The sequence below is a fragment of the Corella eumyota genome, chromosome 7 (assembly GCF_963082875.1).
Source record: "Corella eumyota chromosome 7, kaCorEumy4.1, whole genome shotgun sequence".
NCBI lineage: Eukaryota > Metazoa > Chordata > Ascidiacea > Phlebobranchia > Corellidae > Corella > Corella eumyota.
The window spans coordinates 6,847,722-6,871,125 of record NC_137496.1 but is presented as its reverse complement, the minus strand read 5'-3'; the positions used below and the strand labels follow the sequence as shown (position 1 = coordinate 6,871,125).

At 29.8% G+C, this 23,404-nt stretch overlaps 1 protein-coding gene across 1 annotated transcript; it reads left to right on the top strand.

Annotated features, from left to right (window-relative positions):
• Positions 1-19,517: 19,517 nt before the first annotated feature.
• Positions 19,518-23,030, top strand: LOC145760258 (proton-coupled folate transporter-like). The gene is made up of 11 exons (XM_082574132.1): positions 19,518-19,646; positions 20,000-20,097; positions 20,164-20,325; positions 20,476-20,601; positions 20,717-20,879; positions 21,323-21,398; positions 21,713-21,885; positions 21,987-22,149; positions 22,226-22,309; positions 22,676-22,835; positions 22,952-23,030. Exons 1-11 carry the CDS (start codon positions 19,518-19,520, stop codon positions 23,028-23,030), a joined length of 1,413 nt encoding a protein of 470 aa, XP_082430258.1.
• The last annotated feature ends 374 nt before the right edge of the window (positions 23,031-23,404 follow it).

Below are 23,404 nucleotides of genomic sequence, written 5' to 3'. Positions count from 1 at the left end.
GCAAAAAGTATGATATGTTTCATATTAATTGAGTTTGTAAGAAAGTTGACAAAAAAATTTAGTCGATAGTTTAAACTTTATAATGTCTTGAAAACCTAAAATGCTTTTAAATTAGATAAGTAACAGAATATTTTAGGTCAAGGGTTTGGATGGACATCCGGGTAGAGACCGGTATGACAAGTAACCTATAGTAGCAATTATTCTACTGCATCTACAGTTTCTCAAATATCAATTTTCCCCCTATTTTAGCCGCAGCCTTCTGACCGCATATTTTATAATATATTTTTCCTACTATATGTTTTTAGAATATTTGTGGGTTTATATATCCAAAATGTTGTTGTGCCCGCCAGGTGGTGATTAACGTTTGAGTTTTAAATGAGTCGAGGGCTGGTCTGGGTTTAAATCCTTTCTTGGTTTGTTCTATGTAGGGCTAAAAATCGCTGATAAAAAATGTTGTTCTGTTCATGATTTTAGATAGTTTTATCGACAGTTTTTGTTAAATATTAATTACCATCTGTTCGTGCTTTCGTAAATATTTTGTTTTTGGGGGTTCAGGCAGGTGGTTTAATAAAGGGAAATACATAGTTAATTATCGCCGCTGCCCGAGCCATTTGAGTTTATTATTTCATCAAAAATAAATTCTTATATATACATATTTTACCTCGCGTAACTAGATTTTATTGGTTTTTTGTTAATTTAAATAATAAAAATATGCTTCCAATGGGTCTTAATTAATGCGTTTCGAAACAAAATAAGTACCTAAAGAACTGTTGTTAAGAACAAAACATATTAGATAAATCATTGGTTTGGTAGGCATTACCAAGTCCGTGTAAGTTTAAAAATTGCTTAGATTTCTATGAAGCAGAATCCATGTTTATTAGGTGGCGTCCGTTCAGAAAAACGAAATTGCCAAAAAACTGTTTTTAAAACGAACATTCGCACTATATAAAAAGCGGAAATAAATTGTTAAAAAAATCATTTCATACCAGAAAAACGAGGTTAGAGTTCCCATGTAAAAAGAATTGTTAAATAAACCGCAAATTCAATAAACAAGTTATAGTTGAAAGCATTAGAACTCGTTGCTAAAATAGGGAGGAAAAATACGCCAAAGCTTGTTAGCAAATAAATACCAATTCCATTTTAAATTAACATCGAAAACTGTCTGTTTATAAAATTAAAAGTTAGCTTATGCGGATTTCAAACATTAACAAGCAGAAAATTGAAAGAAACGTTTATACATTGTATAGTAATATAAATTAAAGCTTAATTTTTTACGAAACAAAACTGGAGCCTTGCTATTGTAGGAAAAGCACTTAGCATCGCGATCAATTACGCTGCATAGGCTTTCTTAGCCTCAAAACAGCTGTGGTGCTGGTTCACAAATAATGGCAAAAATCACCTGTATTGACAGTCGTGATGTAATTTTCAGTCGTGATGTAAAAAAAAAAATTATTGACAGTCGTGATGTAAAAAAAAAAAAAAAAAAAAAAAATTTTTGGCAAAAATCACCTGTATTGACAGTCGTGATGTAATGGGGGTATCAATTAACACTATCAACTAGAAATAACCTAATATGAAGTACAAAAAAGAATACGTGAGAACCCTTTCTCAGGCAAAATAATAGCTTTCGTTCTGTGAACCCAAATAACTGTGCAAACTCGCTGCCATCCTATGCGGTTAAAAGCCGTACAATTTTTTTAACAATAAAAGAATTACAGAGGAACAATATTTATATGTATTGGTTACTCAAAAGGGTATGAAAACTAAAAAAATACCTTTTTATTCAAGGACAGATCTAATCACCCATAAGGTAATTAGAATTACCAAATTTATATCGTCATTATATTGAAATAGTTAAACATTGTATAGACGCTATGTATGTACATTTTATCGCCCTCAATTTTGGATTAAGGTTATATCTCGATAACATTTCCTGTTGTTGTTTAGTTTTTACCATATAGTAAAAACCTTTAAAAAAACAATAACAATGGGGACGAGTATTTTTTATGTATGCGTCAAATTTTTGCTGAACATATTTTTTCCTGATTCTTGTTAGAATTTATTAATTTGATATAGAATTACCATTTATTTTTATTACAGTGAAACCCATGTAATATAGTTTTGTATTATTTAACCCAGTATATTATTTATTTTTGCATCGTAGAATAATTTAGTTCGTGTCTATTATGTACCATTTGATTAATGTGTCGCTTTACGTGGAAGGAGAAGTTGTGAGTGTGTTGTATTTTTAATAATTGTGATTGTGGAGAAAGAATTTTATATGATAATGATGTTAGTTAGAAATTATTTAGCGTAATGTAATATTATCGCCCCATTTTTGTATATATATTGTTATCAATAAAGTATGTTAGCCAGAATTCTATTTAAATAAGGTTTTACCTAGGAATTTGGTTAAGTATTTTAATACATTGCTGGTTCTTTCTGTCAACCTTCTGACCCAACTCCCTATACTATTTTAAACTGTATTCTGAATTGAACACTTTTTTATTAAGCAAAGACAAAAGAAAAATTAATAATTGAAAACATCTTAGTATTGACCGATAAAATAAAATTTAAAATTACAATGCGATTGTCCTTTTTCTGCAATATTGTTTTAAGATTTTCTATATATATATATATTTATAAAGTAAATTTTAAAATTTATCTGATTAATAAGAAAAAGAATGTGAATATTATTATTTTATTTCATTTAAATTGAATAATTTAAATACCAATGTACGTGATAAATTAAAAATTTTATATGTTATGTGTGTTTCACCCGATTAGTTAGGTGGAGCCATTGACTGCGTTCAAGCGAGTTGGAAAATGCACTATCTGCTGGAGTATTGGATTAACGCTTAAAGCGGGTACTAGAGCAACTCAATAGTCGCTTTTGGTTTACTTTAGGTCTTTAAGGAGATGTTTAAGCGGGTTGTTTTTGATACGACAGTGTGGTGTAGTGGTAAAACACTTTCTTACAATACTAAGGTCGCCGTTTTGATCCTGTTAACAGCACTAAATCAGCAGCTAAATTATCGAGTAGTTTGAACCTATAATACCTAAAACTGCAAAAAAATAGTTGCTTCTCTATGTCCAGCTCGTGTAGTTGACCGTTCCAGATTGAGCATAAACTACAAAAAAATTGAATCAACTATTACTTTTTTAAAAAAAGTTTTATTGATTAAATAAAGATTTGGTTTAGGGTTGTATTTTAAAATATTTGAAATTTTCCATTAAAGCTTTAAGCGTTAATGCAATACCCAAGCAGACGGAGCGTATCTTCCACCCACTTAAAAGCATTAAATTGATCGCCTTTTTTTCGCTTCCAAGCGATTAATGGCTAACTAATGGCCTGTTTGTTAGGTTACAGCATAATATTTATTGGGATTGACGAGTACGCAGTAAAAGTTATTTTAATTTTAAATTACGTAATACAAATAATATTACACAATTTATCTAATTTAAATAATCATATGTAAATAAAGATAGATGCACATTTAAATTTTTGTGGTAAATATTGGTAATTTCTTTAAATAAAACAAGCGCAAATGATTTTTTATGGCGATATAAGTAAAACAACACAACATCGTCTAAAATTTTAAAAGTAATCAAAAATTAACACATTTTTTAAAAACAACATCGCTCGGTATGGGATTTGAACCCTTGGCCGTTGGATTAGAAGTTCAATGCTCTACCGACTGATCTAATAATTTAAAAATAATTTAACACGAACATTTGTAATTCTGAGGCTTTTATTTACAAACTGTTAAATCGACAGACCTCGGTTTGTAATTGAGATAGTTAATTTTATCAGGCAGAATTACTATAAAAATTACTACATAAACAATACACTGAAGTAAGTGACGATGGTACTCTGTCCGATTGATTGTTTAAACAATTAAAAACATAATTTTACTTTCACATTTCTTTGTTATCAAATTTACATCATAAAATAATTTATTTATTATTTACAACTATTGGAATTTAAAAATAATTAAAATAAACTTGACAAATAATACAATAAAAGATTAATCCACCTTTCCAAATAAGAACAAATCCATAAATTGTTGCCTTATTTACCTTAAAAATCGTTAGTTATGCTGAACAAATGTTTTCTAAAGGAATCAGGTAACTCGAACACGATTAAATAAACTGAAATATTTTTCCTTAGAATGATATACTCAATATTAAATTCATTCACTACTATAGCCCAAACTTTCAAAATCTGCGTATGCAATTACTGAAGTACCTTTTTCTTTACTTTCTTGCATTAAATTTTCACATCTTGTTTTCGTATTTTCAGAAAAAATATTGGTTCACGTTAACTGTCCGTACCCAGACAAAACTGATAAACACTACGTACCTCCCAAATTTACTCGTAGCTTGTACGTAACTCTCCTACGCAACGCCTTTCTCGTTTTGTGAACGAAACGTTGTTTTATCTAAGGTACTTTACTGGTTACTCAACGGAACGTTGTTTTCTCTAAGGTACTTTACCGGTTACTGTCGGCTAAGTCCAAGTTTAAAAATAACTTAATGTAACTCTGACACTAATTTACTACTCAAAAACCTATAACACAAGTTGAAACAAAACAATCATTTATTAAAACAATTCAAAAAAAGAAACAATTTCACATAATAACTTAAAAAAAAGAAACAATTTTTTATAAAAACTTAAAAATTAATTTAAAAAAAAACTTAACTAATATATTATTAAAAACATATTGAGCTTAAATGTGGTCGCATAATTTATTGAATGCGTCGCTGCTGAAGCGATCACGCCACATCATTTCTTGCAGGTAAGATTGCAACAAGTGTCTGGGACATCCGTTCATCTTCTTAATTTTATACTTATGGCGACTCCAGTAGGATTATATGGTTTGAGTGTGAACTCTTAACCGAGTGATTGACCGTTTTGTGCTGATATCCTAAGCTGTGTTTTATCTGTCTGTATGCTTGTCACTGATCGCCATATAAAATAGATCCTGGACGCGCTATTTTTGTTATAATTGGCAGAAGGGTATTGGCATCCCGTTGTTTAACAATTTTCATGTATCCGATCGAAGTACTTTTTGATCTTTCTACTATTCCGAATACCCATACATTTTGCTGTGGGGTTCGACCGTGATGGTGTTTAATTTTGTGAGTAAAACAGGAATCATCGATTTCAATTATTTTTCCTGGACCTCCAAGTCTTATAGGCAATTGATTAAAGTGGTGTTGGCATATTTCTCTTGTGGATTAATCATTTCATGATCAATCCTTGGTACGAGTTTATTCGGGTTTATCAAGGTCAAGACATTGCAATACAGCAGCTGCTTTATTCATGTAAGGTTTATGCGTTCGGACCGGTCAAGCAACCTTAAAGCAATTAAAGACGGTCTCACAAAACAATAAACTGCGCGATTTTATTAATCAACGACCACGTCGTCATTTGCCGCAGTAAAACGCCTCTAACCAGTTTACATGATGCCTGCAACACGATGTCAACGACCAACAAAAGGAACAAACCTAAACATTGATTATACTTATAAACTCGTACCTATTTTATTGCCCTTCTTCGTAAACATAATTATCTTATTTTTGGGTATAAAAGCCCATTGTTTTTACTGTTATGAAAAAAAGACTCTTGCAAACAGACCTTACGTCAGACGCGTTCGTCTACCTTTTTGGTAGACGAACAACCACAGTTGTCGTTATTATGTTAGTTGAAACATTGTAGCTATAGCACGAATGTAGTTTTATTAATTAGTATTTCGACGCAGTTTTTACGTAGTTATTAAGTTATGCCCGTGTTATATCTTTCGTTGTACGTTAAATATAATATGTGAAACAATCAAATTACTTACGTCATATTTTTATAACTCAGACAAAAGTTTACTATTTATTATAATGCCAGATTTAACCAACAAACTTAAAATATTAAATAACTAAATTCAAATAGTCAGATTCATCATAAGACTTCAGTAATGAAGGCTATGGTAGAATCTGTGGTGACCCCAAATCAACAATAAACAAGTAACCTAACCAATAATCAATAAATAACTACATAAACAACAGTTTGAATTAAATAACCCCTACACTCTAAAGAAATAGTATGCATTTCCTATGACTGGTGGTGCAGAAATACCAGTGATCTGTGTTGCTACCTTACGACAGATATCTATTCTCCATAAACAGATCAAGTGTATCCATTGTTTCAGTTTCAGACGTGAATTTGCGAAAAAAGAATATCTTCGCACAGATACAGCTGAATTATGTTTAAAGCAATAGATATTCCTACATTTTAAATTATATTTGTCATTGACATCGGGTCGTTTATTTAATTGCATTATACTATTACAACTTTCACATTTCATCATCATGGACAACAGTGACTTATTTTGCATCCACTGCATCACTTCCTGGGGATTTTCATTATTTAACAAGGGCAATATAGTAGATTGATAAGTATTAAAATGCATTTTATTTATTCTAAAAACAAAAAAATCTGTTACCTGTAGCTTACGGTCATTTAAAACCGCTTATTCGATAAGTAATCATTAGAAAGTTAGGGTTGGGGTAAGGGTATATATATTTAGAGTATGTATAGTGTTTAATGTTGTCTACAGACTTAACTAGCAGACACGACTGTTTTATTATCTGAGTTTTCAAATATATATACCCTTACCCCAACCCTAGCTAAGTTTGTTATGTTTTATCATCCGAGTCTTCAAATATATATACTCTTACCCCAACCCTATTTAAGTTTGTTGTGTTTTATCATACGAGTCTTCAAATATATATACCCTTACCCATAGGCGCCGTGTTTTATTTTCGTACGGGGTGGCGGGTTTTCCGAAAAGTAATTTCCGGGGATTCCCCGTAAAGCGTTGCCTAACATTTATAAAACTTACATAACGAAAATACTTGTAGTGTTAAATGTCCCCTCCTCTAGTGGCCATGCACTGAGGGTATTAAGCATAAGACTATTTGTACTGATTGAACTATTCTTGCTTTATTAAAGTTGACCCCGCTTTTAGTCGCACACATGAATGAACAATTTTATTTCGTTCACACACAAATACATTCGTTCATTGACAGTTTCTACAAAAAATAAATCAGCTATAGTCAATAATGCTATAGAAAATAAAGCGATCACAATATAACTAATTGTTACCACATAATAAAAACATAATACAGAGAATATCGAAGCCAAAACACATCTTACCGACACGTTTAGCAAGCCACTTATACAATGGATACAAAGGTCAACTTGTTTAATCGTTGTTAATTCAAGCAATCTGTAATTAGCAATTGATAAGGTCAGGTAATGAAAAAAGCTATGCCCTATTAAGCACATTAACATTTAAAAGGCATAAATACCTAAGAAATGGCAGATATTGGCTCATGAAAATATACGGCACAGACGATAAAACTACCCAATAAATTCCTGATAAAGGTAAAAGAGACACTTAGTATAAAGTACAAAACATAATAATCTCTAGAATTAGTCAAAACTTGAACACAGAATAACTTAATAATAATGCAAAATGTAATTACCCGAAAATTCACAAGCCCGAATTATGGATCAAAAAACGTACGTATCAGTTCACTACTCCAAATAGTTTCACAGTAGGGAAGGCAGTAATTACATATACCACTTTAAATAACTTTTAAATAGCCTATCAGTCTAGATTCATAACGATAAAAATAATAGCCATGAAATTACGGTAAGTATTAAAAAACCTTTCAATCAAGTGAAACGCACGGCTGATTATAAAACCTCAGGGTTGCCAAATGTAACAAATATAAAACGCATATTTAACATGTAGTAAAAACATTATTTTAATTAAAAAAAAACGAGTTGCATACACTTCTCTATAATTCAATTTATTGTAAAAATAACCAATTTTGTTTTTAAACACAAGTTTAAACAGTATTAATACAAATATTTGCAAAAATACATGATTTTTATGACCTCGCGAACGGATGCACGGTCAATCCATTCGTTTACAAGGGAGTCCATTTTTATATTTATTGACTCAGCTTCGTGGACATGAAGAATCATACTATGATTAAGACGTTGTTGGGACATTGTGGCACGCAAGTAAGACTTTATCCTCCTTAGTACACTAAAGCTGCGCTCAGCTTCACAAGTAGTACAGGGCAAAGTTAGGTAAATTTTTTAAATAACAGATAAATTTGGCAAGAATGTAGTGAGAGACTTATGTTCCTGAAAACACAATTGCAACTCTCTAACTTTATCAACCACAATATTTTTTTCAGCAAAAAAAATCTTGCAACCGTTTCATTTCCCATTCTAAATGTTGCAGATCGATGTCACTCCCGTACATTTTACCAATGGCATCAACTGCGGTTATTGTGGCTAAATATTTAAGATTTTTTGTTGTTAGAACCTCTTCAATGTGATTTATTATCGTCATATCGAAAAACGAATATCGTGCAAGAATGGCTTCGCAGGATTTGCGAAAAACGGCAAAATATAAAGTTTGGTAGTGCAACTCAATAGAAGGTGCTGTTTCCCTTCGACAACTTTTTAACACCGGAACCTCGCGGAAGAGCGGGCAGCTGTATACCAATTTCTGACGCTGCATTTTGGCATTCAGCAAAAAATTCACCGGTTATTTTGGTATTTTCATTATTCCACGTCGGGTAGAGAGCTCTGATTCCAATAGAGTTCTAACATCTCCGACGCCAATCCCACGTGCTTGTATTTCAACGTGAACTGAACTTACTATAAGTAAAATTTTTTGCAGCAACCTCACCATATAGTAAACATTAAACATTTCCAATGATCTTAAATGAGCAGATGCTTTATTACGCGACACGTTATCTAGCCCAGTGTCCTGACAGACTTTATCTAACCAATTTAAAACAATTTCATATTGTTCAAGAAAAGAGTTTATCGCCGGAAATCGCATAACCCAACGTGAAGAACATAGAGGTCGTAAATTACGGGTACTTGAATTCGAATCGTTATTTAATTTAAATGTATTAAAATTTTCTAATCGCTTTGGAGATGCAGTGGTAAAATTTACCACTGATTCCAATACAGCAATAGCATGCATTCCCTCTTTAGTTTCTTTAAAAAAATCTTGTATCACAAGATTAAGTTGATGTCCGGCACAATGCAGGTAAAGCATCAATGGATATTCCTCTTTAAAGCGCGTTTGAACTCCTGATAATTTCCCTGACATAGTTGCCGCTCCATCATATCCTTGACCACGACAAAATGCAATATCTAAGCCCAACGATAAAACCGTATTTTTAATAATTTTATGTAAGGTGGCTCCATCTGTGTGTGGACACTCAACAAGTCCCATGAAATTTTCCTTTGTGTTGTAATCAGCGTCTACGTAACGAACACAAATGCTTAGTTGTTCTTATTTGACGAATCGGCTGTCTCATCAGCAATGATACTAAACAATTTTGCGTTTTGAACTTGTTTAATTAATGATCGTAAAACAGAATTGGCAAGAATTTTTAATATTTCGTTTGAAATGTCATGACTCAGCCATTTAAAACTTTGACGTTCCAGCCAAACTAGAACGTCTTTGTTGTATTTTGATAAAAGACGCATCAGTGCAGTCAGGTTTGATCGCTCATCGCAATGGCCACGTATTGCTAAGCCTTGTCGGCCAAGTAACAAAATACAGTTAAAAATTGCATCTAAAGAAGTTGAGCCGCCACTTGACCCTCATCATTAGTTACTTTTACAAACGAATTGTTTCTGTGATTTATGCTAATATCGTGTTTAGCTAATCCGGATTTCCCCATTTTCCAATTTTTGTAACCATTTTTTACCCAAACGTTAATCGATTCTTGAACCATGGAACTGGCCACAGATAAATTAATGCGATTATTATTAAATGCCCATTTACATACGTTGCAGAAAACCTTGTCATGTAAGGCATCGTAGGATATCCATGGGTATTCGGATTCCCATTTTTTCTGGTAACGACAACCGCCCAAGGTAGCATCAGAAATAAGTTGTGCGACAGGCATAGACGAATTATTTAAATTTGCTACCACTGATTCTGCTAATGAGTTTTGCTGGCTGCAACTCTGACTAGGAGAAATAAGAAAAGAAGCAATTGAAGATTGCTTTTTTGAACGTTTATTTGAAGACATTTTGCTGTAATAACCTGCTGTAATACTAATATTTGACGTGTGCCTTTCCTTACTGCTGGTTATTGTGTTGCGCAATAGTTGATTATTTGATTTTTAAGGCACAAATATAATTGCTATCGTATAATAACTATATTTTTACAAAGAAATAAATCTTTTAAAATACTGCCGTCTACCAGTAATACTTGTAAAAAGTATTTAATCAGCTCAATTGCATAAAAATATAAACCGCTTAAAAATATTATATATAACAGCGTATTTGTTTTAGACATAATTACCAAGATACAATTTTAGGGAATTTATGCCGTTGCGTGAAAAAAAATCTTCCATTCTTTCGGGGTGGCGAGACCACCCCGTAACTCGGCGCCAATGCCCTTACCTCAACCCTATTTAAGTTTGTTGTTAAAAAACACACACTTCGTTGGGGGCCTGTCTGGTATTTAACAACAAACTTAGATAGGGTTGGGGTAAGGGTATATATATTTGAAGACTAATATGATGTATGCAAAACAACCGTCGGTGTTCAGTAAAGTCGCAAACTTAAAACAATAGGTCTTGTCTGACGACTATTGTTTATCAACAAGCGTACTGCCTAATTTGGGACATAATCGAACTTATAACTGTTTAATTAAACTATATTACAGTTTAATTAAATTATATTACACTTAAATGTAGTAATTTACAGCTAATGTTAATTATTTATTCGCATAGGCTACATTTCGAGAGAGCTATCTCATAAATATTACGTAACTCCTAAATTAACTGGTTTTGAGAACGTAACTTTTTTTGTTGAGTTACGAACAGTTAACCAAAATATTAAGACTAACTTACTGTTGTAAATATTCTTGTTGCAATGATTTAATTTCTGCCACTTGTGAATATTTTAAAGGTTCCAAATGCTCGCGTTCAGTTGCTGGGTTCACTTTCGATGCTACAAACATAACATCATTGCAACTTTGACTGCTGCAATTTAAAATATTTTTCAATGTGCATTTTTGAACATGAATAGGTAAAATTAAACCCTTGCTTGCTTTTGCAACAAAGAAAATGCCATTATCCAAATCTAAACATATGCTAGGATAAGCTTGTTGAATGATGCTGTGTGCTACTTCAGCATAGCCCCTTACTGAACTTAGATGGCTAAAATTTTCATTGCAATGCCTGCACCCCCCCCACCCTTTTTTTATACCAACTAAAAATTAACATTTATTTTAAATATATTTGCAAAAAAGTACCTACTTTTTAAAATATTTTAACTAAAAACAAATTAAATGAATTAATACCCATATTAAACTGACTTTTCAAATGTACAATAAAAATTTAATCTTTCATAAAATTCTATCTATTATTTAAGCCTACGCTCTTTCTATTAGCTGGAATTTGAATAAAAATAATATACCAAATTGTTTTCTTTCTTTTAGCTGCTACCTTAATAACTTTTGCTTTTGATGTACTTGTTCCTTAAAAACAAATTAAACTTAAAGTACAAAATTAACATTAAAAAACTATATAAAACTGTTCTATATAATAAATAGCATATATAGATATATTGTAAACACACAAAGCGACATATTTAAACATTAACCAAATACTGGTGGGGTGCGTTATTTGGCCCGAGAAAAACTATTCATATAAATATTTATTTAAAAAATACTTCAGTGTTTTCTAAGTTGATGACTTCTTGATATTATCTTATTGCACAATGATAATGAGGCCGTTCGTACGGCTCTCCTTTTTGAGCATTTCATGGTTCGGACTTTTCTTTGGCATTTACAAGGCGGGCAATAAACTAAAAAAATTGTTATGTATATTTAAAAAGGTATATATGTATATAAATATTTTGTTTTAGAAAAATTAAACTTACATAGTTTACCATTTACTGTAGTGTCAATTGCATATGGCAAATGTATTATTTTGAATGTTTGATTAAGTTTTTGTTGTCAAACGCAGCAAAACACAAATGACAAACATTTGTTTTATTTTTTTCCAATTCATTACAAAAATGTTTATTTGATATTTGGTTGTAAAGTAAACATTTTATATTCTATAATAGTAAACAAATTTGCCCACAAATAACCCAAAAATTATACAAGTTTTTTGTAATGTGACTTTTTTCAATAGCATCAATAATTGATAGATGCATTTTTGCATTAAATCTGATAGTGGAGTGTTAAACCACTCAACAACCAACTGACCAAAATCAAACAACCTAGATAGCAAACAAGCTGACCAAATAATTATATAATTTATGCATGCATCATATAACATATTACCTAAACTTGACAACCTTTGCCTAACAACTCAGCAACCAAGACCTGACAACCCGACAACCTAGACCTGACGAGTTGACAACCGGGAAAAAATAGTTATAACCCCTCCTTCGGATTCGATTTCCGGCCAATGCAGTTTTTAATTATTTTATGAGATCAAATTGTCCATCTATTTTATGTGCGACCGCTAAAGTGTTGACCTTATTATTAATTTTGATAATACACATTTGAGAAAATTAAAAGAAACGATTATACATTGTAAAGTAAAATAAATTAAATGCAGGACTGGATGGAGGAGCCTTGCCATTTTAAACTGTATTCTGAATTAAACAATTTTTTATTAGGCAAAAACACAGGAGAAATTAATAATTGAAAACATCTTAGTATTGACCACTTTAAACAATATGCAGAATTACAATACGATTGTCCATTTTCTGCAATATTGTTTTAAGATGTTCTATATATATATTTATAAAGTAAATTTTGGAATTTGTCAGATTAATAAGAAAAAGAATGTAAATATTATTGATTTAATTCATTCAAATTAGATAATTTAAATACCAATGTATGTAATAAATTAAAAATGTTATATGTTATGTGTGTTTCATCCAGTTAGTTAGTTATTGATCGCTTCGAAGCCCAAAAAAGGTGGAGCCATTTACTGTATTTAAGCGGGTTGGAAGATGCGATGTCTGCTGGGGTATTGGATTAACGCGCAAGGCGGTTAATAGAGCAACTCGATAGTCGCTTTGGGTCTTTAAGGAGATGTTTAAAGCGGTTGTTTTAGAACCGGCAGCGTGGTGTACTGGTTAAAACACTTGCTTACACTACTAAGAGCCCGGGTTAGATCACGTAAACAGCACCTAATTAGTTGCTTAGCAGCAATCGAAACCTATAATACCCAAGACTGTAAAGAAACAGTTGTTTCTCTATGTCTAGCTCGTGTAGTTGACCTTTCCAGATTGAGCATAAACTTATATACAAAAAAATGTATTAACTATTTATTTTTTTTAAAGTATTATTGATTAAATGAAGATTTTAAAATTAAAAATTTTTTTCATTAAAGCTTTAAGCGTTAATGCAATACCCCAGCAGACGGAGTGCATCTTCAACCCGCTTCGAAGTAGTTAATGGATCCCGTCTTTTCCGCTTCGAAGTGATTAATGGCTAACTAATAGCCTGTGTGTTTGGATACACCATAATATTTACTGGAATTGACGAGTTTACAATAAGTTTTAAAATAATTTTACTCAAAATTTATTCCAATTTTAAATGACGGAATACAAATAATATAACACGATTTATCTAATTTTGGTAATTTGAATAATCTTATGTAAATAAGTTTGCATATTTAAGTTTGTGTAGTAAATATTGGTAACTTCTTCAAATAAAACAAAGCACAAATGGTTTTTATGGCGGTATAAGTAAAATTACACAATTTCGTCTAAAATTTTCCAAGGTTTTTTATTTCGAAATTAAAATTTAACACATATTTTTGCTTAAAAACAACATCGCCTGACAAGGGATTTGAACAGTGGCGGCTCGTAGGCAAAATGATAGGGGGGAGGGGCTAATTTTAGAAAGTCACAGCACGTCTAGGGGGGTCCAGGCATGCTCTCCCGGAAAATGTTTTTTGATATTGATGGCCGTAAATCGGCTATTTTAGATACAAAACGGTCTTTTTTTATATTACCTAAGAAGATAATTTTTTTTGTTTATTCGATAATGGTAAACAATTTAAACGTGTGCAAGCTATTAGTAACTGGGGCTTAAGGGCATACAACATTTTTAGTAACCTTTTTAAATAAACACAATTGCATGTTATTCAATTCTCTACTACTGTAGCTTATATCTTTCATAAAATAAATTTTTTATTTATTTTTGACGTTTTCATTCTAAAAAAGTTTCGAATTCAATAAAAAGCAGTATAGTACATTGTAGAGTTTGTATAATGTGTTTTAGGTTACTATTCTTGTAGGGTCACCATTTGTATAGTTAATTGTTATTTTACTTTGATTGACAGAGTTTATTTTTGCTGTTGATTTATTTAAGCTACTTTGTTGAACCTTACTAATTGATTAGCTAATTTGTAGACTACTTGAGTATGTTAACAGTTACACTTTTATTAGTGAAACGGCGTAAACTTGGCGATACATGATTACAAATGCGAATAATTGCAACGATAACTATAGGTTTAACACATAATCTTTATCTAACTGAATATTAAGCAAAACAAATTAAATATATATATAGGCGATTCAATGACTCAAATTAGGGAAACAAGTGACGTGTCACGCGATATAAAATGATAATTGATTGACAGCACATTCCGGAGTTTGCCCATAAACACATTATTCATGTTCTCGTGACGCTTAATTCTTTCTGGTGCTCCTTTGTTAACCCCTGATACAGCTGTATCTCTTCGGGTTAATTAGGTTCTAACGGATATCGTGATTTCCGCACCAGGCATTGCATAACAGAGTATATTTTGTTTTCAGTTATTAGCCACGCCGATATTTTATTTGCAGTGGCTAGCTTCACAATGTCCACACCCATAACATAAGACGTTTTTTAATGTGCCGTCTCTCATATCACCCCGTATCACGTAAAGGAAATGGTTGCACAAGCAATCAATTCCACAACATAATACATTTTTTTTATTAATGGTTAACAAACTAGATTAAAGTTCAGTTGACCATTCAGACATAAAAAGCAGTAAAAATACTTTAATTTAATAAAACATAAAATCAGCAACATATTTGTTTGAGACATTAATGTAATCAGTTTGTGTGAAAAATAAGGATATAATTTAAAAAAAATTAAAATTACGTATCAACAAAAAATCAATATATAAAACAAACTCATAAAAAAATTAAAACTTTAATCTCCTTTTTCTTTATTTCTTTAGCATTTCTTAAAAGCAACATTACAAATAATTAATTTTCCTCTTTTTTGACTTCACTTTTCTTTTTTAATAAATATTTTTATCAAATTTTTTTTAATAATCTGGTGAAAAATCTTTCAGCTTCGTTAAAGCTAAACTTCTAGATTTTATAAAACTTAAGTTCTCACTTAATAATATAATAACTAAACTATAAATTCTTAAGAAATAGGGCTAAACTTTCTAATCGTAAACTTGTTAATTTAGGCTTAAGTTACCTCTCCTCACTTTCTTCTTTTCTTTTTAATTTTTTTTTTATTTAATTGTTACATTAATGAAATAGCATTAACTATGTCTTTTTTTAGTGTATTTCTATACATAGTAAACATGCAATCTAAAAGTTCATTTTGGATCGTCTTGGATGTGTATTTATTTACTGTAGCACTTTCCAAATAAAGAAACCTTCTGATTGATCATGCCCTCGCATACCTATTTCATGTACTCCACAAAATTTTAAACAGTCAACAATAAGGTCGAGAATGTGTCTATTCTTTTTAACAATTTCATTGTGCCTTTCAACAGATAAGCTGTGTCCTTAACTAATTTGTACCTGAATATCCAATGTTCCTAGTAGGCTATAGGAAAGTGCATTGTTAATGTGCATTTTTGAACTCTCATGTCGTTTCATTTTCTCTAGATGTTTTATATCTTTAAAACCTTCTCTTGACCAAGTTACCTCCGTTTCTTTACCTTTTCATAACAAAAGACAGTAAAAACAAAAAAAAACTTTTTTCCCTCGCTTATAGTAAGCCACTCCTTTCTCGAAAACCACTGCACATTGAATTTCCTGTTTTGCTGGGGCCCTGTACTTTTTATATCGACAGTTTTTGGCTGATGAGGTCCAAGCCGCTTTATGTCTAACTTTGCCTTAAAACTCAAAGAAAAGCTTTTCAGAATACAGTTATCCTGGTTCATGGTTTATAGTATTCACAAAAATATTGAAAATACTAGTAAAATATTGAAAATACCACCAGACATGTGCTCGACTTTTCTAAAACTTGCGTGACGACCTTTTTTATAAAAATCTAAACGATTATTTTTATTTGTTAAAGTAAAAATATTACTTGAGGACTTACTACCTTTCCAAAAAATTATTAAATTCCACAATTATGTTTTAAATATTTTATATTTAATAAGTAAATTAAACGTCAGATTTGAAAAACTCACCAAGTTAAAAATTGCTAAAACATTTGGCAACTCTATGGTGGTCTTAGCCCCACATTTTGTTCAAAGTTCTCAACTTCCTTATTTTGGAATTCTGACGGCAAAAACAGCGTTAAAATGTTTTTTTATTTGTCAGCCCGTGGGCCTAATTTTGGATTAGTCCTCGCATGTTTACGCTACGTTCTTCGAAAATTTTTGCATGTTTCGTGGGCAAAATAGGCGCTATTTTTTAATACTTTTGTTAACTTTTAAAAAAATTAATATTTATTACAAGTTTTATTAAATAACTAAAAATTCGGTGGTTTTAGCCCCATAGACGAGCCGCCAATGGATTTAAACACTTGGCCGTTGGATTAAAAGTCCAACGCTCTACCGACTGAGCTAAACAGGCACGTTTTCTAGTACTGTGTGTTTTTTAACTGGATTATAGTTTTGCAAAAGTTTTTTGGCAACAATTGAAAATAATTAAAACGAACATTTTTGTTATATTTTTTTGTAACTTTCACTACATTATACTAAATTTCAAATTCCTATAATTAATTTTCGATTTTTATTAAATAAACAAGTATTTAAATATGATAAATAAACGAAAATTATTTTTAAATGTTTTTTTAACTACTTATAATATAAAATACATCATACCAAATTTTTAATGCTTAATATCGGGGTTTAATTTTTAATAAACAAACAAGAATTAATTTTTAATTCATTTTCCAGTTATAAATATTATAATATATAACTGATCAAAATTTGAAAATCTAATAACAATTTCAATAAACAAACACCTATTAATAAGTAATTAGTGACAAAAATTAAAATTTTAATTTATTTTTAAGTTACTAATATCATGTTATACAATTGGAAAAGATTTAAAAAATTAACAACAACCTTTAAATTTTAATAAACAAACACCGATTAATTAGTAATTAGTGATAAAAATTAAAATTTTTATTCATTTTTAAGTTACTGATATTATGATATACAATCGACCAAAATTTTAAAAATTAACAACATGTTTTAAATTTCAATAAACAATCACCTATTAATAAGTAATTAGTGACAAAAATTAAAATTTTAATTTATTTTTGAGTTAGTAATATCATGTTATACAATTGGCAAAGATTTGAAAAATTAACAACAACTTTGAAATTTTAATAAACAAACACTTTTTAATTAGTAATAAAAATTGTTATTCATTTTCAAGTTACTGATATTATGATGTACAATTGACCAAAATTTAAAAAAATTAACAACAAACTTTAAATTCTAAGAAAGAAACACCCATTAATTAGTAATAAAAATTAAAATTCTAATTCATTTTTGAGTTACTAATATCATGATATACAATTGATCAAGATTTAAAAAATTAATAATAACCTTTGAATTTTAATAAATAAACACTTATTAATTAGTAATTAATGATAATCAAATGTTGTAAATAGAGAATCTAAACACAATCTGGTCATAAACAACATACTAAATTTTCAAAACTGTAAATGTTCACAAACAAAAGTTATTCTAACTCAAAATTTAAAGCTTATAAGACACTGAAATATATTAATAATAATGACAATAACAATATGTTTCGAAATCTAAGATTTGGCAACAATTAAAAATAAATGAACTTTATATATTATTTCTATTTTGATAATTTAAAAATAATTAAACACAAACATTTGTTAGATTTTTTTGTTATTGTTTTAAGTTATTCTGTCGCTTATTTTTACAAACTGTTAAATCGACAGACGTCGGTTTATAATTGAGATTTATTTTATCAAGCAGTTGGGCAAGGGTAATTCATAATTAGAATAACTTTTATTATTACAACATAAACAATAGGCTGAAATAAGTGACGATGGTACTCTGTCCGATTAATTGTTTTACTTTATAAATGGTGTAAGTTAACGTTTAAACAATTAGTGCAAGTGATAAAAAGAACACAATGTTTTTTATTAAATTGCACTAATTTTCTACTTTTTTACTTAAAGTTTGTTTTGTTTAATTTTTATAACAAACATTTCGTTTAATTTTTACTGTTGATTTTTTTAATATCAAGTAAATATATTTAGGTATTAAAACAATATTAATTTTTTAGTCTATCTGCGAAAACTTACGTGCTTATAACGTTAAAGTGGTAGTTGTTACGTTATCGCATAACAGTTACTACCATTGTTCCCGATCAGACTCATAACGAATCGGACTTAATCTACCTGACGAAAATATATATTTGACGGATCAACGGATCGAACGGATTAATGGATCGAGTTTTATTAACTGAATCGAATATATATTAAATAGATATTACATAGTTCAAATGCATATTTGACGGATATTTAATTAAACAAAAAAAATTTCATGAATTAAACCCTTACCCTAACCCTCACCTATTCAGATTACCCATTAACACATCCGACCCATTCGATCCTTCTATCCATATAATAGTCAATCAATCCATACGATCCGAAAATATATTCTCGTCAGGTGGATTAAGTTGTAATCACTCATAACATGCCAGATGTCTTTTCAACAATAAACCGTAAAAATTATGCAACACTTGGAGTCTAGCGATATATTAACATTGCTTTAACTGTTGCGCTATTTTGTTAACGTTTTAAGTATTACCTATTTAAAGACTAGTTCAAAAGACTTTTATAACAAATATAATCTAGAAAACTACATGTTATAAATTTAATTAGTTATATTTTAGTTTTTCGACAAAGTACTGTATAAACTAAGTTATTGTTTGATTAACGATCGTAAATTACGCTTTTGTTTAGGATTACTAAAAACAGTCTCAAGAAAAAAATATTATACAATACTTTATATTAAACGCTTATACAAACATATTTGTGCAAGTTGATCAACTTAGAAAGTTAATAATTAATTGTTAGTAGGCAGTCCTACGTTACTTAAATATTATTTAAAAAAAAACAGTTTGTTTAGTTTGCGTTAGACTATTAGCTTTACTTAATAGGTTGTTGTTTAAAAAACAGGTTTAAATTGAACGTAATATGTGCAATAATTTGAAATCTTACGTAAGGAAAAATTTTTCTCCGTGGTTGGTTATATATGCAATCATATTAATAGAATCATATTGTCTTTTACTGCTTAATCCTTTAAAAAGCGAATATATATACAAGGTTTTATTTTTTAATGATTCACTTATTTTTAATTAAAATTATATGTTAACATTAATTAGTCTTTTGCAAGATACCTATTTATTGACATTCTATATTATTGACATTCTATATTATCAAAACTATCGGGTTTTGTAGTAACATGTATTTTTTATCTTGTTTATAAACACTATCGTTAAACAGTGGGTAATAAGGAGATTATCCACTAAAATTTGTTGGTAATGTTATGCATTAGCATTTAAGAAAAATAAATATTACCGTTTTAAAGTATATTTAGAACCTAGATACGTGTAAAGTAGACTCATGCCTGTACTATTTATTATTTGAAATTAAGAATTTGTTGTTTATTTTATAAGATGGTGGCGAAAATGCATAACACATCTCAAATAAATGACTATTGCAACAACAAAACCTTTTTAGATGAAGAAAAATTAGTATTGAGTGAAGTATCTCTGTAAATGAATATAAACATTTAAACTGCGTAATGTATTTTTGTTCATTCTACCCAATACTTTAATAGATGGAGTTTGTATTTTGATGTGTGCATGTTCATTCCAGCAAGTTTTACAACCTTGGTTTTGACATCAATTAGTGATAAAATTGGAAGAAAACTTCTTATGCTTATTCCAATATCCGGGATGGGACTAAGCAGTATCCTGCTTGCTCTTATTATACATTACAAGTGGGTAATCTTTTATTAGCCTGTTTAATTTTTTTATTACAGAAAAACACAGTTTTTATAAAATCCTTTATATACGCGTAAATAAACTGTATACACACACACTCTCATCATAATGTAATACATTTTAGTTGTTTTTTTTACCGAGAGTAGGTGGAATTTACATATGTTTTTTGCTTATAATGTTCTGGCTGGTCTAAGCGGTTATTTTATGTCCTTAATGATGCAAGCTGCAGCCTATATTAGTGACATTACGCCAAACGAACAGCGTGGATTACGGTAATGCTTAGTTTATGTAGCACAAATTGGTACATTTTGTCATTTTTGAATATGTATGACGTATTAAGTTTTATATATAAGGTTTATTTTTTTAAGTTAAAGCATTTATTTTAAGGTTTGTTATACTTGAAACTTCGCTTGGTGTAGGTGGGGGTGTTGCAGGACTTACTGGTGGTTATTGGATTGAACAATATGGGTTTTTATCACCAGTGGCGTTTACTTCTTGTGCTGCCATTTTATCATTTGTACTTGTTTTAGGTTTACCCGATTCCTTTAAGGTAATTTTTGTTATTAAGTTTTATTAATTTTGCGTTTATTGTTTTAATTTTATTCAATTAATAGCTGGTTTTCAAGTAACTGAAAGTTTCATTAAATATAAATATATTTTATTCCTTTGGCGAATAGTAGTTTGATTTGTTAAAAAAGTATTATTACTAAAATTTATTACTATTTCGGGTTTATGGTAGTAAATTTAAATACTCTAAATAGTTTCTTCATTTATCGCTTAAGCGTTGATGAATATAACCCAGGAAACGGAGCGCAACTTTCCACTAGTTTCAAAGCGCGGTTAATGACTTAATCTTCCTCTCGATTTAAAACATTTAATCAATATCTAATTGTCTGTTTCAATTGCCAAATACTAAATGATTTATAAAGAATAATTTTTGTCATGTAAACATATTTTTATGCTTTTGGTTTGTTACATATACATTGGATTTAGATTCGATTACGTAGACAAAACCAAAGCTCTATTCCACCGTTAGAAAACACAGAATGCATGAGTGAAATCGAAAAAGGTATATGAAAAATCGTTCGTAAACGTTTTAAAATAATAAAATTTTTTAAAACATTCTTTTTATAAATAGAAAAAAGAAATGCTGAAAAGTCAACATTTCGTAAATCTTTTAAATCTATCAAAGGCGTTTATTTTAGTAATTACAGTCATTGCAGTAAGTGTTTTGGACAAGAAATAAAAAGCTATGCACTCTTAAAAAATAAAGGTGTATTTTCTAATTACAATAATTTTATTGAAATGTTTATAAAAAAATCGAATAGTATAAATAATTTTTTCCTATCAAATTGTTTTTAATAATTAGCTTTGTTTAAAAAGAAAAGTGTCCGCATGGAGGTGGTTTTTACCCTCGTCGAATTTGGAAAATCTGGACCTACTTAATTTCTTACAATTGCATTATGTTTGTTGTAGTCGGAACCATGTCTATTCAAACAATTTTTTTTCTTTCTAAACCCCTTTGCTTTACACCAGTTTTGATTGGTCTACAACAGGTATTTTCTAACTTAAATAAAATTTATGTGACTAATTTTACCAATTTTTGTTTAAGTTTATTAATTAAGTTTACCTTTAACATTAAAATTAATCAATTTAGGGTCTAAAATTTGTTATGATAGCATTAGCGCCGTTAATGGTGTTGGTTCTTCAAAAATTCTTTAAGCTTCGAAACATTTCAATTATAGTAGTCAGTTTATTGTTTTTTATTGCTTCCAACGCAACAATGGCTTTTGCAAGTAAATCTTGGATTGTATTTTTAGGTAAATTCAATTTTTATGTAATTTCGTTTCTAGCAAGATAATAAAAATTTTCAAAATTGACCCTAAAAATTTATAGGTACTACATTCTTTTTGTTTTCTAATTCGGGAAAACCTTTTATACAATCGCAAATTTCAAGTTTGGTGTCTGAAGATGAACAAGGTACATCAATTTAATTCTAAAAATATAACTGAAAGTGTAAAAGTCCACTTCTCGATTTTTTGAAGAAACACCGGGTAACTCGACCAAGTGTTGCGTTGATTTTGACACTTTAGAGTATTACAGATAATAGTTTCCCAATTGGCTTTGCATGAAATTGTACAGTTTTTAACGACTTACTTATTGGCGCTATAGTATTGAAAACAGTTATATTTGGACCGGGGAACTCCTGTGGTAAAAATAAGTGTTTTAAAACGTACAACGGGCTTGAAGTTATTTTTATAAGCAATATCGTTTCTACATTACATAAATGTTTTAAAATATATTTCGCTGTTGTTTGTCTGATAACAAATATTCTAAAATTTAAAGGTGCTGCATTTTCGTTGCTATCATGTACAGAAATATTAAATTATCTGTTTGGTGTTGTTTTTTTCTTGATGATCTATCCACTGACAGTTAAGTATATTTTTAATGGGTTCGCATGGTTACTTGGTGCTTTTGTAACCATTATTCCTACAATATTAATTGTGTAAGTATATAGTTAATTTTACTAAATAAGTGTTGTTAATTGATAGATATTATTTAAAGTAAATTTTGTTTAATTATGCTAAGCTTAATTGTTATTAATAAAATATTTACATGTAGCATCATAATCATGGCTGAAAAAATAGCAATCAATCCTAAATTTGAATGTGAGACAACGCCACTTTTGTCCTCAAATTAATTTATTAAAAAATATCCTTTAGCTGTATTCTTTTCTCTAAGAGGCGTTTATATTTATATTTAAGTAGTGTGGATCTATGTCATACAACTAGGCTTTACATTAACGTTTATGTTGTTGTACGATTAAATGTTAAGCTTTATTAATTTTGATGGTGTAGTTAGGCTGTAATCGTCAATTCAGCAGATTGTAAAAAAATTAAATTAAACGACGTTTCAAGTTATATTTAAAAGAGGGTTAGATAAAAATGTCGTGGATGTCAAAATTTTAGGTGTTTCATTATTAAAATAATCAATATTGTTAAATTTGGGCCAAAAAGCGTAAAGTTTCTTACTGTATGAGAATACCTTAGTGTTTAATTAGGCAATTTTATATTT